This window comes from Coregonus clupeaformis, chromosome 33, assembly GCF_020615455.1.
Source record: "Coregonus clupeaformis isolate EN_2021a chromosome 33, ASM2061545v1, whole genome shotgun sequence".
Lineage (NCBI taxonomy): Eukaryota > Metazoa > Chordata > Actinopteri > Salmoniformes > Salmonidae > Coregonus > Coregonus clupeaformis.
The window spans coordinates 34,611,752-34,628,464 of NC_059224.1; the positions used below are offsets into that span (position 1 = coordinate 34,611,752).

General features: G+C 44.8%; 1 protein-coding gene and 2 long non-coding RNA genes across 4 annotated transcripts; 2 read left to right on the forward strand and 1 right to left on the reverse strand.

Moving 5' to 3' along the window:
• Window positions 1-334: 334 nt before the first annotated feature.
• LOC121549052 lies at window positions 335-1,623 on the forward strand. 2 transcript variants are annotated; one of them, XR_005996729.2, is made up of 3 exons: window positions 335-778; window positions 904-998; window positions 1,201-1,623. It is a non-coding gene; the product is annotated as an uncharacterized LOC121549052 (long non-coding RNA). The 2 variants fall into 2 exon arrangements; XR_005996728.2 differs by having other exon boundaries at window positions 904-994.
• A 6-nt stretch (window positions 1,624-1,629) lies between these two features.
• Window positions 1,630-7,074, reverse strand: LOC121549051 (crooked neck-like protein 1). Its single transcript, XM_041860869.2, has 14 exons — window positions 6,928-7,074; window positions 6,335-6,487; window positions 6,073-6,164; window positions 5,790-5,948; window positions 5,416-5,582; window positions 5,016-5,194; window positions 4,745-4,915; window positions 4,455-4,646; window positions 4,284-4,343; window positions 4,071-4,151; window positions 3,739-3,978; window positions 3,464-3,565; window positions 3,069-3,317; window positions 1,630-2,304 (listed from the first exon to the last, which is right to left on the reverse strand). Exons 1-14 carry the CDS (start codon window positions 6,973-6,975, stop codon window positions 1,789-1,791), a joined length of 2,409 nt encoding a protein of 802 aa, XP_041716803.1. The 5' UTR covers window positions 6,976-7,074; the 3' UTR covers window positions 1,630-1,788.
• A 75-nt stretch (window positions 7,075-7,149) lies between these two features.
• LOC121549053 lies at window positions 7,150-10,029 on the forward strand. The gene is made up of 4 exons (XR_005996730.1): window positions 7,150-7,462; window positions 7,613-7,755; window positions 8,321-9,469; window positions 9,686-10,029. It is a non-coding gene; the product is annotated as an uncharacterized LOC121549053 (long non-coding RNA).
• Window positions 10,030-16,713: the final 6,684 nt, after the last annotated feature.

The window sequence follows — 16,713 nt, forward strand, 5'->3', positions numbered from 1 at the left end:
AAGCAACAACTAGCAAATGGTTTTTAAATTGCCACCTAATTAATGCATTTTAATTGGACACTACAACAGTATCAAGCATCATTCAGCTATCCATTTGTTTGTGAATTCACTATTGCAAAGTCATGGATTCATATCTCAATTTACCATACAAAACTTGATGCGATAGGTCATACCATCGAAATATCTTTCTGAACATTGCTCATCACGTTCTGCGCCAGTGTTCTAGCCTGCTATTCTTCAGTCCAACAGCAGATGGCAGTAAATCAACAGTCAATGACACCTCCCCAACGATAGAGGGCATCGATGTATTTATTGATGCTGAAGTTTTACGAGCTTTCACGTGCGATGATTTGTTGAAGTTCAACAACATATGAGTTAATTTCGATTTCCCCCCCCCCCTAATAATGTTGAATAGGCTAACCTTCTAGCTACACAACACTTATGTTTTAGTGGACAATATCAATAGCATTTTGCTTGTTGGCTAGTTGCAAGTATAGCTAGCCAGAAGCTAATTCTCTTTGGCCATACAGTGAGATGCATAGACGCTAGCTTAAACGAGTCAACTCTGTTGACATAAGATGCAACATTTGGTATGTATGGACAATAGCTCACTAGCATTCTAGCTAGCTAAACTCTCTTTCAAAGAAGATAGCTAGCTAGGCATAAGACAGTAAACTGAAGTCTGCTGCGCCTCATCATCATTCATTGCATTGAATGCATGAAACATCTCAAGCTTTGTTTCTCCCTTCACAGCAATCTGGATCCATTGACAGAGACTGTATCCTTTAACACGTACAAATGGAACCCCTGCATTGTAATAACATACATTCTGTCTATCTATGCATAGAAACCCCTTTGTCTTGTTATATCAGAAGACAAGCAGTCCTTAACTTTCTTTTACAGTATGGAATCCGATTTTACCTACATTACCTGGCCCACTGGCCTGAGTACTTCATTGTTGCAGAGGCCCCTGGTGGAGAATTGATGGGTGACAGTAGGTACATGTCGTATGTACCTTTCTATATGATGATTGCTTTAGAGAAAATGCAATAGAATACATAACAATAGCAAAGGCATACATTCTGGATAGCCTCCATCAAAATTACACTTCTGACTTTGTCCTTGCAGTCATGGGAAAGGTGGAGGAATCAGTGGCGTGAGAAGAGTAGCATTTTGTTGATATTTGCTCACTCTTTGCAGATATGAGGAAAGCCTTGTCGAGAGACACAGAGAAGAAGTCCATCATTCCTATACCACATCCTGTCAGACCAGAAGATATAGAATAATAGTAGACTGTGGCATTCTGACACTTTTGAAAACAAATACATTTATATTTCCCAAAAGTCTGCATTGGAAAATGAAGGGTGATTAGGACTAGTTTTATTGTTAAGGTGTAGTGTGTGAAAGCTTACAGTATATCATTGTACATAATATTGACTTATCCAAAAAATGATCCTTTGTGAAACTTGTGTGAAATTTGAAAGTACGAAATGCTATATGGAATTGAAAGGACTAATTCAAATTCAATAAATGATATCTACTTACATGACTCACCCAGGTAAATGATATCTGCTGCGTTGTTACAATCAGTTATATGGTACAAATAAATGAAAACATGTTGGATATCAGTGGTTTTTTTAAATTTTATTTACAATGTCATTGCACTACAGTAAATGAAACAAAGACATGGAATAAGAATTCACATTAACAAAAACATGTTTGTAAAAAAGCACTAGAAATTACCCGATGAGCTCCAACTTGTCACAAGTGAAACATTTTCCAGACAAGCTAATCATTCACTGAATCCTTTTTGCTCTTCCTGGGCTGTTTCTCACCACCATCTTTGTCACTATCACTACTGCTGCTACTATCACTACCGCTGCTACTATCACTACTGCTGCTTTCATCAGAATCATCTCGGTCATCATATGTGCTCTCTTTGGAGTCTTTTTCAGGCCCAGGCTCACTGACCATAGGATTTTCTGATGATGGTGATGCCGAGTCTTCTGACATTTCTTTGTCTCTACCTTTCTCCCCTCTTCCGTTTTCTTCTCCATCTATTTCTCCATCTCCATCTCTCTCCACTCTTCTGTCGTCATCTTCCTCCATTTCTTTGCCACTACCTCTATCCACTACTCCATTGTTTTCTTCTTCTTCTTCCTCCTCATCTTCCTCCTCTTCGTCATCATCTTCTTGTTGCTGCCTCTTCCACATCTTGGCCATGGCGAGTAGCTTGAGGTTGGGCTGGTTGGCTGCATCCTCAGGGAAGATATAGTCGTAGTACTCCTCCCACCCTGCATCCGACTGTTGAATCAAAATGAAAAGTAAATTAGTGATCAACCGAACCACATCATGACAAACTTGCCGAGTACCTCAACTCCTCCAACTAACCTCAGACTCGATAATTCAAAAATGTAAATTCTTAAACCCTTACTGTGTACCTATTTTTGCGTGCCTTTCTTTGTTTGCTGAAATCCATACTTTTTAATAAAACGTTAAATACAACCACTGACTGTTTCGTCATTGCTGTTGCTCTAAGATGGCAACTCCGCGTGAATGGTCATCACTAGCTTCTATTGGCACAAAGTCATAAAACCCGGCCATTTCTACTATTTATCTTACAAAAATTTGATTTTAAACCTAATCACACTGCTAACCTTATGCCTAACCCTAAATTAAGACCAAAAGGCTCATTTTTGTAGCCCATGTTGTGGCTGTGGAATCTGACTTTGTGGCTATAGAAGCTAGTGGGCACCAGAGCAAATGCGCATGTGCCAATTGAATCTCAACATGGAAACAGTCGGTGGTTGTATTTGATTAACATTTTATTAAAAAGTATGAATTTCAGCAAACAAAGAAAAGCATGCAACAACAGAGGACAAACATAGGTACACAGTAAGGGTTTAAGAATGTACATTTTTGAAGTGTCGAAGCATAGCGAGTCAGGTTAATGGAAAAAATATATATAGTGCGCTCTCAACTCGGAAGAGATGAGTTACTCGGCAAGACATAAACAAAGGTAATGAATTGATGTTGGATTGGTATTTACCAAAGGAAACAACACTTACCCCATCCTCTGCTGTGAGCTTTCTCCTCTTCTTCACCTTTTCCGGCAGCAGTTTCTTCACCCTCTCCCTGGTCGTGTCCGAACCAAACTCCTGCTCAAACTCCTTCCAGGACTCCAACAGCATCAGACGCTCCTCCTTCTCCTCACAGCTCCTCAGACCCTTGTTGGCCTCCTCAAAGATCCCCCTACACCTCTGCAGCCGGTCCGAGGTATCGATGGACAGCTCGTACTGGGCATAGCTGATCCAGACCTGCAGGAAACATTTAGCGAAATTACACAATGAACAGGTATTGTTTGACGAGTTGCTGCGCTACAGTGAGTGTTAGGCAGGTGAGTTGTTGCATGGGACGGTTGGTAGCAAGACAGTCACTTCAAGGTTAAAGGGACAGCTCTCACCTTGACGTGCTGTGTGCGCTGCAACAGTCTCTGGTAGAGGCCTCTGGTGTTGTCATACTCTTCCTGCTCAATTTCAAAGTCGATGTAGGACTTCCACAACACCTAAGATTGGGGGAAAAATTTTACATTTTAAAGTAAAATTGTTCAGAGGTATCTTCATTAGTTTTCACTACAATACTTTTCACTTGACGGTTGTTTTCAGACATGCTAAAAGACAGGAAGTGGAAAGTCAATACAGTGAGTAAAGGCCCTGGGTGAGCGTTTTTGAGCCTGACCTCTGGCATGTCCAGTCGTGGCTGTCCGATGGCCAGCTCGAAGATGGCCCGGGCCCTCTCTGTGTCTCCTAGAATGGTCTCCAGCTCAGAGAACTTGATCCAGGTGGTGCAGTTCTCTGGGGCAAACTCCAGGTACTTCTCATAGAGCTTCCTGCATCGGTCAAACTCTCTGAGCTGCAGCTCCAGCTCAATGTAGCCCTTGAACAGCTTGTTTTTTGGACATTTACCAATGGCAGTGCCCTGGGGAGAGGAAGAAGGCCCAAATTAGAGAAAGGTTTGAAGTATAACAATGATAAACATAAATAATCTTCAGCAATCAGTAGGGACCTTACCAAGCCTCGTCTGGCTGCTTGAAGGTTCTTCTGGCGGATTTCAAACTGGCCGTACAGTAGCCAAATCTTGGCAAATGTGAACTATGAGGAAGGATGCAAAGTAATAAGTATGATAATTTGTTGATTCATGTTTTTGTTCAATATCAAATGTTGATTATGTCCCATTTCAGAAAGGATGTGCCATTGATTGTAAACATTGCAAATTGCCAATACCTTTTTGTGAGGGATGAGATCCAGACATGCCTGGTACACCTGTCTTGTTCTCTCTGGGTCCTGCCAATCAAAAAAATAAGCACTGAAATCCACAGCCATATGCACAATGTCACACATAGCAATGTGAGAATTATAGCCATTACATAAACACACAAGATGAAGGCGGCTTACCTTGACCTCCAGTTCTTCATATAGAGCGTAGTTTATCCACAGGTAAATGTATCTTCTCCAGTGCCTCTTCTCCTGTATAGGAGGGATGTTGGCGATGGCTCTCTCATAGACCTCCCTGGCAGTGTCAGGATCCGCATCGCTCTCCACCAGGCGGAGGTAATCAAACCATGCGTCGTAATTGTGTGGGCTTGCCTACACAGGAAACAAAACACAATACAATAGAAAGCTATTAGGGGATGAATTATTGAACCATAAGGGTTTCTTTGCACATTTGTACAGGTTGAACGTACCTTGACTTCCTCCTCATACTGAAATCTCCGCTTGCTGACGATGACGTCCTCAATTCCTCTCCGGTCTCCAAACTTCTTCTCAAATACAGTGTAGAACTTGAAGAGCTCCTGAGCCTGATGCTTGGGGATTCTGTCCAGGGCGTATTTGTAGATTACTCGAACGCGCTCAAACTAAGAGACAAAGGGGGAGAAAAGTTGGGTTGTTCTGTTGACCACAGTATAAATGTGTGGGAATAAAACTGACATGGTTCAAAGTGTCAGATTTACACACCTCTTTCTGTTTCTCTTCAAATCTGGCGAAGGCCACAAAGAGGTTCTCATTGACATGCTCCTCGCCAAAGAACTCCACCGATCTCTCAAACACCTTCCTCCCATGGGCGATGTAGCCGTGCTTCTCTTCAAAACGGGCATACTTGATCCAATTCTTCACGTCAGGGTGGACAATCACAAGTGCACTGGAGTTAAGGAGCTTTAAAAGAGATGCACTCTACAGGCATGACGACAATATGAAGGTAATACCACTACAGTAGGTTGCAATGCATCATTACAAATGTAATCACCTGTTAAAATCAAACACCTGTGAATTAATAATGCACTCTACTGCAACCACAACTAATTTACCAATACATTGTAGTAAGTTTATGCTTAAGCACTTCCCATCAAAAGGATATATCTCTCATAGATGGAGCGGGCCTTGTCGACCTCCTTGTAGCGCAGCTCAAAGTTGATGTAGGAGTGCCAGGCTTGTTCCTCTGGTTCCCACTCTGTCCAGCGCTCAAACACCTGTCTGCAGCCAGCAATGTTTCCCAGCATCTCCTCCATGTAACTGTACTTGTACCTGAAAGGGGGGAAAACAGCAAAATAACAGATGAGCCGCAACATAATTTTGCACATTGGTGGTAGACTCTGCATGCTTTAGTCATTATTCTGCAAAAGTGTGATTCATTGAGGATCAAAACAATAATGTGACCACATCAGATGATTTTTTACCAAAACGTTTTTAACCAGATATGAACGGTTTAGGAGAGGTAAAGTTGTTCATTACCAGAACTGGTTGACACGGGGCAAGATGGTGATGGCTCTGTCCCAGATGTTGCGGGCGTGGTTCACCTGCCGGTTCTTCATCTCCATTTCGGCATACTTCAGCCACAGAGCAATGTTCCGGTGGTCTACATCCAGAGCACGCTCGTAAATAGAGCGAGCCCTGGGGGGGAGAGACGAAGGTCAGACAACAAGTATCCCAGTCAAAATCCATCTATAATATTCACATCCGATTTCAAATAGGTATGGTTCACAATCATCAGCTTCACAATGTGAAATTAGCATACCTCTGGACTTCTTTCAGGCTCTCCTCCCATTGTGCGTATTTTATCCAGTTGCTGATAACAGTACGATTCTTTCTGATGTTGTCTTCAAATCCCTATGAGAAGGTGTTGAGCCCAATATGGATCTAATTAGATCAATGTATTTACTTTGTTCTTCACAAGATTTACAGACAATGATAAAACAGGCAAGTTGGCAGACCAACAGAATATCAACAGTAAAAGTTTGAAGTGTAATGCATGTGTCCACTGTCACGTGGGGTCTTACCTTCCTCTTCTTCAACTTGTAATCGTTCAACTCCTCTTCATCAGTGATTTTCTGTTTGGGCGGCGGTGGCAAAAGCTCGAGCTCCCTCTCCTTTGCCTCCCTGAGCAACTGCTCAGCTGTGATTTGTACCTCTGCTGGAGCTTTGTTTTTCACCTACACAGAACAAATTAAGACGTTAATTTAAGAATGGGTGAAACTAGCTGATTGGAGATAATACTAGTTAGCTATATAGTACATGTTCCAAGTGGAAACAGTTCGTGTGGCCAACGTTAGCTGGCCTTAAATCTAACTCGCTAACCAATTACGTAACAAGCTAGCTAACCCTTCATCACAGACACTGACTGTTGGGTCAGAGTATCTAGCTAGTTACGTTAGCTTTCTAAATACAAGTATTTGCAGTGCTTAGTTAAGTAGCCTGCTACCCTTTCGTTCGTCTAAAGCTAAAAGTAATTTAACTACATTTGTACCATAACAAAGGACAAGTCTTGTTGTGGTTAGCTAGCTACCTGGCTAGGCCCATATAGACATGTCATGGCTAAGCACTACAAGTTCGCTAACGTTAGCTAGCTAACTGTTTTGAAATGTTTCGTTACCTTAGCCACTTTCGGTATCCTCTGTTTCCCTGCCGCAGTGGATGCCATTTTGCTGGGTTCTATGGCAGAGTAAATGAGAAACAACTATTACAACGAACCGATAAAAGTTTAGAATATTTTCACAGCGCAGTGGGCTCCGCTACGACACTTTCAAACGTGCGTCGAACGTAACCTATAAACTGTAACCTTTCACCCCAAGACGTCACTGAACGTTTTGTTTCTCTGGTTACACAACACATCCCCATCAGCTGCAGCTGGGGCTAGCTTTACCAAAGACAGTACAGTGGCATTACTTTATTTCTTAGTTTTGTTTAATACAGGAGGACAAACAACTATTGACACTTTATGTTTCAATAATTAGCTAAGCATGAAAAAAGAGAAACCCTGATTTGCATCCTTGTTGTAAATTCGGAAGAATTCTAATAATAGAGTATGTTTCCATGATGCTAATTTTACAAGAATGCTGGAGTGGACTTCAAACGTAAATACTTGTTGATATGATACCCCATAGCTATTGCATTTTTAACTATTACAGGTATGCATTTGTTGTGTTTTGTTTAATTTTGTATTGGTAAGCCATTTCCCAACGTTTACACCCTGTATTCAGTGCAGGTGACCAATAAACGTTGATTTGATTATCATTTAGTTGGTTTGCTTGTCATTTGCTTTTCTCTCCCAAAATCAGAGAAAGATGAGGACCATAACTTCCTCGGGTGGCAAAGTTCAGACTGACTGAGGAGAACAGAGTCATTGGATGCACACGAGATCAATAGCCTGATCAGTCCTGCCACAGTACATATTTGGAAGAGTAAACGTCATTCATCTACTGTGAGTATGCATAATCTTACTCATGCCAAATGCATGCAACAGATATTGACACTCAAGGTGGGACAGATCTTTCGATACATCATTAGTTTACTTTTATCATATCAGAATGCATGAACATGCACATGTCAATCCATTACATGGGCCACAATCAATCATTTATCCTCGCCTCACTGTCTGTATGTTGGTATCCTCAGAGAGAAGGCTAATCTGGCAGTGACCCTGAACAATGCAAAGAATGAGGTGCTGGCCCATGCTGCCTTCTCTGATCACCCCATTGGAGACATTGTGGTCCTCTGTAGCTCAATTGGTAGATCATGGCGCTTGTAACGCCAGGGTAGTGGGTTCGATCCCCGGGACCACCCATACGTAAAAATGTATGCACACATGACTGTAAGTCGCTTTGGATAAAAGCGTCTGCTAAATGGCATATTATTATTTTGGATCAAGTTTTTTGGGAACCATTCCTGCATGACAATTACAGCACTGAAAAATACTTGGTTTGTATGAACTAAAAGAGAGACTACACTTGTTCTTGTTTTCTTTCATATTTTTCTTTCCTCTTCAGCCTGTGAACACAATTTTCCTGCACCTCTTCACAGCACAGCCGATCTTCTCCAGCGGGAGTACCAAAGAGATTGGAGATGATTAATGTTTTCAATGTCTGGTATGAAATCAGCAAAAAACAGAGTGGCAGAGTGAACAGCACTAACGAGTGATGGAATGGCATTGCTCATAATCATGTAACAGGCCCTTTCATAACATAGGCTCAAAAATATAACATGTTAAACTTTTCCATAATATAATAAGACTAGGGGTGGGTTGCACCAACATGGTTTAAATTAATCTAGGATTAGAGCTAATCTAGGTTTTGTAAATCTAGGTTTATAATTAATCAGAGATGTGTTGCACCACTTAATTTTAAATCTGGATCAGTAAATCTATGATTAACGGGTTTAAACTATGATTAGTGACATTTTTACACCAATATATGAGGTATTTCGTGAGTTGAAACGAAGTAGCTAGCCTATTTGACAAATGATGCCACAAAGTTGCTGTTCCTTGATAAAATAATAACAATGTAACGTTAGAACTACTGCAACTCCATCATGAAAGGTTCTCATGGGTTGGCTGATTTGAAATAAAATCCGTTATTTACCCTACCAGTTCTAGACAGAAAACTAATTTGTTAGCTAATGTTAGTTACTGTAGCTAGCTAGTTTATAAACCAAGCTAGCTAGCATAAAATATAATGTATTATTGTCATTACTTAGCGTTATTTAGCCATTTATTATTTGTCCGCTAGCCACGTGATCATGGCACGTCAAAGATTTTCAAATTTCTCCGCTTATGAAAATAACCTCTTGTCGGAGTTGATGGAGGAATTTAGTAACGTACTGGAGGATAATAAGACAGACAACACGACTGTCAAAAAGAAGGAAGACACCTGGGCCATTTTATTCGGCAGATTTAATGGATCGACACAGATTAAAGAGAAGAGGGGCCCAAATCGGATGAAGGCGTGCTGGAAAAACTTAAATGCGAAAGCCAAAAAGGATGCTGCAGAGGAGAGGCGGGGGCTATTTCAGACCGGAGGAGGGCCTCCGTCCAAGGGAATTGATCCTCTCCCAGAAAATATGTGAGATGATTCCCCAGCAGTTTACCCCTCTCCTTAACCCCTATGATGACGACAAACAACTCGACCCACCAATATTGAGTAAGCATAAATAACTGGTAAATATCAATGACTATAATGAACGTTAAAACTAACGTTAATGCTACTTCACTACAATGTTACCGTTATCAGGCCCATTACAGCATGTTGCATTACATCATCATTCGTACCAAGGCTGGGCATATCATAAGCCCCAATTCAATTGTTGTACGTAAATAGCCTACTAATAATACGTTAATTTTATTTCCTTTCCTTTAGTTGAATTGATACCTTGTGCCATGGAGAAACAGCAGTGCCTGGAACTTGCACCAGCAGCAAAAATACCAGACAGGCCAAGCAAACGCCCCAGAACTGACATGAACCAAGCTCATATTTATGTTTTGGTGCTGGAGAGAGAGAAGAATCTACTGCAGATTGAGGTCTTGAATTTACAAAAAGAGCTACTGCAAATTCAGAAACTGAAACTCCTTCAGGGAAACAAATGCCCACTGAGTAAAGAATGCTGATCTTTTTATTTATTTAAGCAATTTGGTGTCCTCCAGTCTTCTTCCCACTCTTCTGTTCTGGTGCTTCCAATTCCATCCTGTATGGTATTGAGAATAACAAAGTCTAAATAATACATTTGAATACATATAGCCTAATTAGGAATTGTATGTGTCGATCAAAATATAATATTGCTTTTTACATGTTACATTATATACACCTTAGGCTGCAAAATTGTTCTCAATCAAGGTTCTCCTCACAGCATTCCCATTTGCATTGGCAGCATGTTGCACCTGGCCATCTTCTGCATTCTCCTCAGGTAGGTCCTCCTCAGCTTCCTCAGATAGCTCGTCTCCTTGTCTCTTGCCAAAGTTATACAGAACTGCCACTGCAATAATGTCCATCTTCGTGCGGAGCCCCTCCTTTAGGCACAGGAATCTTTTTTTCCACACTCCAAAAACTCTCTATGAGACCTCTTGCCAGGATATGAGAGGTGTTGTATTCTCTCTCTTCAGGTGTCTGGGGGTTTAAAAGGGGAGTCATAAGGTACCCGCGACAGGCATATCCATTGTCACCTAGTAGTTGGCCTTCATAAGCCCCCCTTTTCAGCATTGCTCACAGACGACTATTGTCAAAGATTCTGCTGTCATGTGGATCCTGGCCATCTAGCTATGATGTTGGTGAGCTGACCTTTGTCATCACGTTGATGGAGCAGTAACCTTTCAGATTACGGAATAGTTCTCCATTCTCACCACCAGGGTTGGGAATAGGAATGTGTGCACAGTCTATTGCCCCTAGTACACCTGGGAATCTAGCTCTCCTGTAAAATTCAGCTGTAGGCTTGAACCTTATGGGGGACCTCCCGCACCTCAGACTCCTGAAGCGGACCAGCTACCACTGGCCTGAGGAGAGACACAAGAAACGAGGGGTTAATACGGTAATCAGCGGGAAGTAATAACCTATAAGTGACCTCGTTGACTCTCCTCAGGACTTTGAACGGCCCCACAATCCGCGGGCTCAGCTTCCGGCAGGGCAGACGGAGGGGCAGATTCCGGGTCGAGAGCCAGACCCAATCCCCCGGTACAAAGACGGGGGCCTCACTGTGGTGGTGGTCAGCGTTGGCCTTCTGACGACGCGTTGGAGGTGAACATGGGCAGCATACCACGTCTCCTCCGCGTGCCGAAACCAGTCATCTACCGCAGGAGCCTCGGTCTGGCTCTGGTGCCACGGTGCCAGAACCGGTTGGTAACCTAGAACACACTGGAAAGGCGTTAGGTTAGTGGAGGAGTGGCGGAGAGAGTTCTGGGCATATTCTTCCCATGGCAAGAACACCGACCACTCCCCCGCACGGTCCTGGCAGTAGGACCGCAGGAACCTACCCACGTCCTGATTTACCCGTTCCACCTGCCCATTATTCTCGGGGTGGAACCCAGAGGTCAGGCTGACCGAGACCCCCAGACATTCCATGAACGCCTTTCAGACCTTGGACGTGAACTGGGGACCTCGGTCAGACACTATATCCTCTGGTACCCCCTAGTGCCGGAAGACGTGTGTAAACAGGGCCTCTGCAGTTTGCAGAGCCGTGGGGAGACCGGGCAGAGGAAAGAGGCGGCAGGCTTTAGAAAAGCGGTCCACAACGACCAGGATGGTGGTGTTACCTTGGGAGAGGGGAAGATCAGTTAGAAAATCAACACTTAGGTGAGACCATGGTCATTGTGGAACTGGTAAAGGTTGTAACTTACCAGTTGGGAGGTGAGGTGCCTTACTCTGGGCGCACACTGAGCAGGATGAGACCTACACCCTCACGTCCTTAGCCAAGGTAGTCCACCAGTATTTTCTGGTCAGGCAGCGCACTGTACGGCCGATACCTGAGTGACCAGAGGAGGGTGACGTGTGTGCCCAGTAGATCAGACGATCACGGATAAGAGCAAGCACGTACTGTAGCGTAATGCCTGCTCTATATCCGCGTCCATCGCCCATACTACCGGCGCCACAATGCAGGAGGCCGGCAGTATGGGAGTGTTGTCGCTGGGCCTCTCCTCTGTGTCATACAGCCGGGACAGTGCGTCTGCCTTCACGTTCTTTGTACCCGGGATGTATGATAGAGTGAAATCAAACCGGGTGAAGAATAGGGCCCAACTGGCCTGGCGAGGATTCAGCCTCCTCGCTGCCCGGATGTACTCCAGGTTACGGTGGTCCGTCCAGACGAGGAAAGAGTGTTTCGCCCCCTCGAGCCAATGCCTCCACACGGTCAAGGCTCGGACAACAGCCAACAGCTTCTGCTCCGCCGGGCTGAGCTTCTTCGAGAAGAATGCACTAGGGCGGAGCTTGGGTGGCGTACCCAAGTGTTGAGACAGGACAGCTCCTATCCCAACCTCGGAAGCATCCACCTCAACTACGAACGGTAGTGATGAATCGGGGTGGGCCAGTACTGGGGCTGAGGTGAACAGACCCCGCAGTTTGCTGAAGGCCAGGTCAGCCTCAGCAGACCAGCGGAGCCGGGATGGCCCACCCTTCAACAGGGAGGTAATGGGAGCTGCGACCTTGCCAAAGCCCCGGATAAATCTCTGATAGTAGTTGGCAAAGCCAAGGAAGCGCTGCACCTCCTTAACCGTGGTTGGAGTCGGCCAATTACGCACAGCTGAAATGCGATCTCCCTCCATCTCCACACCTGAGGTGGAAATGTGGTATCCAAGGAAGGAGACGGACTGCTGGAAAAACATACACTTCTCTGCCTTAGCATAAAGGTAATTTTCCAACAGTCGGGCCAGCACCTTGCGAACCAGGGACACATGCTCGGCGCGTTATGAATACACCAGGATGTCATCGATGTAGACCACTACACCGCGACCAAGCATGTCCCGAAACACCTCGTTCACAAAGGACTGGAAAACTGAGGAGCATTCATCAAACCATAGGGTATCACCAGGTATTCATAATGCCCCGTGGTTGTGCTGAATGCTGTCTTCCACTCATCTCCTTCTCGGATATATACCAGGTTGTACGCACTCCTGAGATCTAATTTGGTGAAGAAACGCGCCCCATGCATTGATTCAATCACTGAAGAAATGAGGGGGAGAGGATAACGAAATCTTATCGTCTCCCTGTTCAGTGGTCGATAATCAATGCACGGGCGCAGACCTCCGTCCTTCTTCACAAAGAAGAAACTCGAGGAGGCGGGTGAAGTGGAGGGACGTATATACCCCTGGCGCAGGGACACGGTGACATATGTCTCCATAGCCACCGTTTCAGCCTGTGACAGGGGGTATATGACTCCTGGGAGGTACAGCGTCTACCCAGAGGTTTATCGCGCAATCCCCCGCCCGATGAGGTGGTAACTTAGTCGCCTGCGTTTTTAGAGAACGCTTGCGCCAGATCGAGGTATTCAGGGGAATGCGCACGGTGGAGGTACTGTCTGGACTTTCCACCGTGGTTGCACCAATGGAAACACCTAGACACCTACCCTGACACTCTCGCGACCACCCCGTGAGAACCCTCTGCGGCCATGAGAGTGGGGTTGTGGAGTGCTAGCCAAGGGATACCTAATACCACAGGGAAAGCAGGAGACTCAATAATGGAAAAAGTAACCTGCTCACAACGAGTCTCCTTGGTAATCATGGTGACTGGTGCAGTAACTTCCTTAACCAACCCGGACCCTAATGGTCGACTATCAAGTGCTCTGATGGGGCGTGGAATGGATAGGATAATCAATGGAATGCCTATATGGTGTGCGAATGCCCTGTCCATAAAGTTCCCGGCTGCGCCCGAATCAACTAGCGCCTTACACTGGGGAACTACCATGTGCTCAGGAAAGGAGATGTGTATTTTACAGTGCGCAGCAGAGGGCTCTGAACGAGTGTGGGTGTTCGATACCTGGGGTGATGCGAGAGTGCCCTGCCTGCCGCCTCCAAACTCAGAAGAACGTTGACGAAAACGTGTGGTGAAATGTCCCTTCGTGCCACCAGTGTGGCACTGGCACTGTCGTCCTCCGCTCTCTCGGCTAGCAGTTCCACCCATCTCCATCGGTTCTGGATCCGAGTCGGCCGGGATGGGAACAGGCAGATCTCCTCCAGGACGTCCTCTGGTTGCCAGCAGATTGTCCAAACGAATGGCCATGTCCACCAGTTGCGAGAAGGACAACATGGTGTCACGGCAGGCTAGGTCCCGTCGGACGTCCTCTCGCAGATGGCACCGGAAATGGTCGATCAGGGCCCGCTCGTTCCACCTGGACCCAGCTGCCAGAGTTCGAAACTCCAATGCGAAGTCCTGCGCAGTCCTTGTCCCCTGCCTCAGGTGGGCAGCCGCTCGCCCGCCTCTCGACCCTCGGGCGGGTGATCGAAGACCGCCCGGAAGAGGCGAGCGAACTCCCCATAGTTCTCCAACGCGGCTCCTCCTTCGTTCCACACCGCATTGCCCACTCCAGGGCTTTCCCCGAGAGGCAGGAGACGAGGGCGGACACCCTCTCCCGCTCCGATGGGACCGGACAGATGCTGGAGAAGTAGAGCTCCAGTTGGAGAAGGATTCCTTGGCACAGCGCCGCTGTCCCGTCGAATTCCCGTGGTCGGGATATCTGGATCCCTCCGGGTGCTGGGGTGTAGGTGGCGGGATCCGGTTGGCCAGCTGGTCTTGACGGATCGGGCTCTCTCCTCTCCAGGCATTGGACAGCCTGAAGAACCCGATCCATTTTTTCACCCAAGCTGGCTAGCATAGTTGAATGCTCCTGGACCCGTTCCACGACTCCAGGCATGCGCTGACTCCATAGCAGGTGGGTGATTCTGTGATGAGGTGGTGTTGAAGGAGTCAGGCGCAGGAGGGTAAATCACAGAATAACAGGCTTTAATCCGCAAAATGCAGGTTTACGCAGAAATGCATCAAAAACACACTCCAGGGCACAAAACAGGCACACTGGAAAATACAAGGCACACTGGAGATTCTCCCGTCGATACAAAATACACGAGCTCCACCGAGCTTCACTAACCTCCACAATAAACAATCACCCACACAGACAAGGAAGCAGAGGGAACACTTATACAATGACTAATAAGGACCAGGTGTGTGTGATTGAAGACAAGACAAATGGAGTGATGATAAATGGATCGGCAGTAGCTAGTAAGCCGGTGACGCCGAACGCCGAAACCTGCCCGAACAAGGAAGGGAGGCAGCCTCGGCGGAAGTCGTGACAGTGTATACATTGCTAATGTTGTAAATGGCTATTGTAGCTTGAAACGGCTGATTTTAAATGGAATATCTACATAGGTGTACAGAGGCCCATTATTAGCAACCATCAGTCCTGTGTTCCAATGGCACGTTGTGTTTTCAAACCAAGTTTATCATTTTAAAAGGCTAATTGATCATTAGAAAACACTTTTGCAATTATGTTAGCACAGCTGAAAACTGTTGTGCTGATTTAAAGAACAAATAAAACTGGCCTTCTTGAGACTAATTGAGTATCTGGAGCATCAGCAATTGTGAGTTCGATTACAGGCTCAAAATGACCAGAAACAAATAACTTTCTTCTGAAACTCGTCAGTCTATTCTTGTTCTGAGAAATGAAGGCTATTCTATGCGAGAATTGCCAAGAAACTGAAGATCTCGTACAATGCTGTGTACTACTCCCTTCACAGAACAGCGCAAACTGGCTCTAACCAGAATAGATAGAGGAGTGGGAGGCCCCAGTGCACAACTGAGCAAGAGGACAAATACATTAGAGTGTCTAGTTTGAAAAACAGATGCCTCACAGGTCCTCAACTGGCAGCTTCATTAAATAGTACCCGCAAAACACCAGTCTCAACATCAACAGTGAAGAGGCGACTCCGGGATGCTGACCTTCTAGGCAGAGTTGCAAAGAAAAAGCCATATCTCAGACTGGGCAATAAAAATAAAAGATTAAGATGTTTCGCTGTTCTGTGAAGGGAGTAGTACACAGCGTTGTACGAGATCTTCAGTTTCTTGACAATTTCTCGCATGGAATAGCCTTCATTTCTCAGAACAATAATAGACTGACGAGTTTCAGAAGAAAGTTCTTTGTTTCTGGCCATTTTGAGCCTGTAATCGAAACCACAATTGCTGATTTTTTTATATTTTTTATTTTACCTTTATTTAACTAGGCAAGTCAGTTAAGAACAAATTATTATTTACAATGACGGCCTACACCGGCCAAACCCGGACGATGCTGGGCCAATTGTGCTGATGCTCCAGATACTCAACTAGTCTCAAGAAGGCCAGTTTTATTGCTTCTTTAATCAGCACAACAGTTTTCAGCTGTGCTAACATAATTGCAATAGGGTTTTCTAATGATCAATTAGCCTTTTAAAATGATAAACTTGGATTAGCAAACACAACGTGCCATTGGAACACAGGACTGATGGATGCTGATAATAGGCTTCTGTACGCCTATGTAGATATCCCATAAAAAATCAGCCGTTTCCAGCTACAATAGCCATTTACAACATTAACAATGTCTACACTGTATTTCTGATCAATTTTATGTTATTTTAATGGACAAAAAAATTGCTTTTCTTTCGAAAACAAGGACATTTCTAAGTGACCCCAAACTTTTGAACGGTAGTGTACGTTCTGTACCCTTTTGCTTTATATGAAGGAGTACTTTACCAATACATTTACTCTCAAATTAGATTTTGCAGTTCTCAGAATGTTAAATTACTTTTTGGAATTGAGGAATGTTTAATTCAACATGTTCATACATATTTCTATTCTAATTTTGGTGAGTGACGAATGATCCTTGGGTTGCTCATGGCATTCAGCAAATTATTGAGGCTTCTGTTACAGGGTGGAGGATCATT

Excerpts from the sequence above, each read along its gene's own strand:
- LOC121549051 (XM_041860869.2), bottom strand. The coding sequence starts at position 6,975 with ATGGCATCCACTGCGGCAGGGAAACAGAGGATACCGAAAGTGGCTAAG. Across the intron at positions 4,647-4,744 it reads AGTATGAGGAGGAAGTCAAG|GCAAGCCCACACAATTACGA; the intron begins GTACGTTCAACC and ends TTTCCTGTGTAG. Across the intron at positions 3,318-3,463 it reads AGCGCACACAGCACGTCAAG|GTCTGGATCAGCTATGCCCA; the intron begins GTGAGAGCTGTC and ends TGTTTCCTGCAG.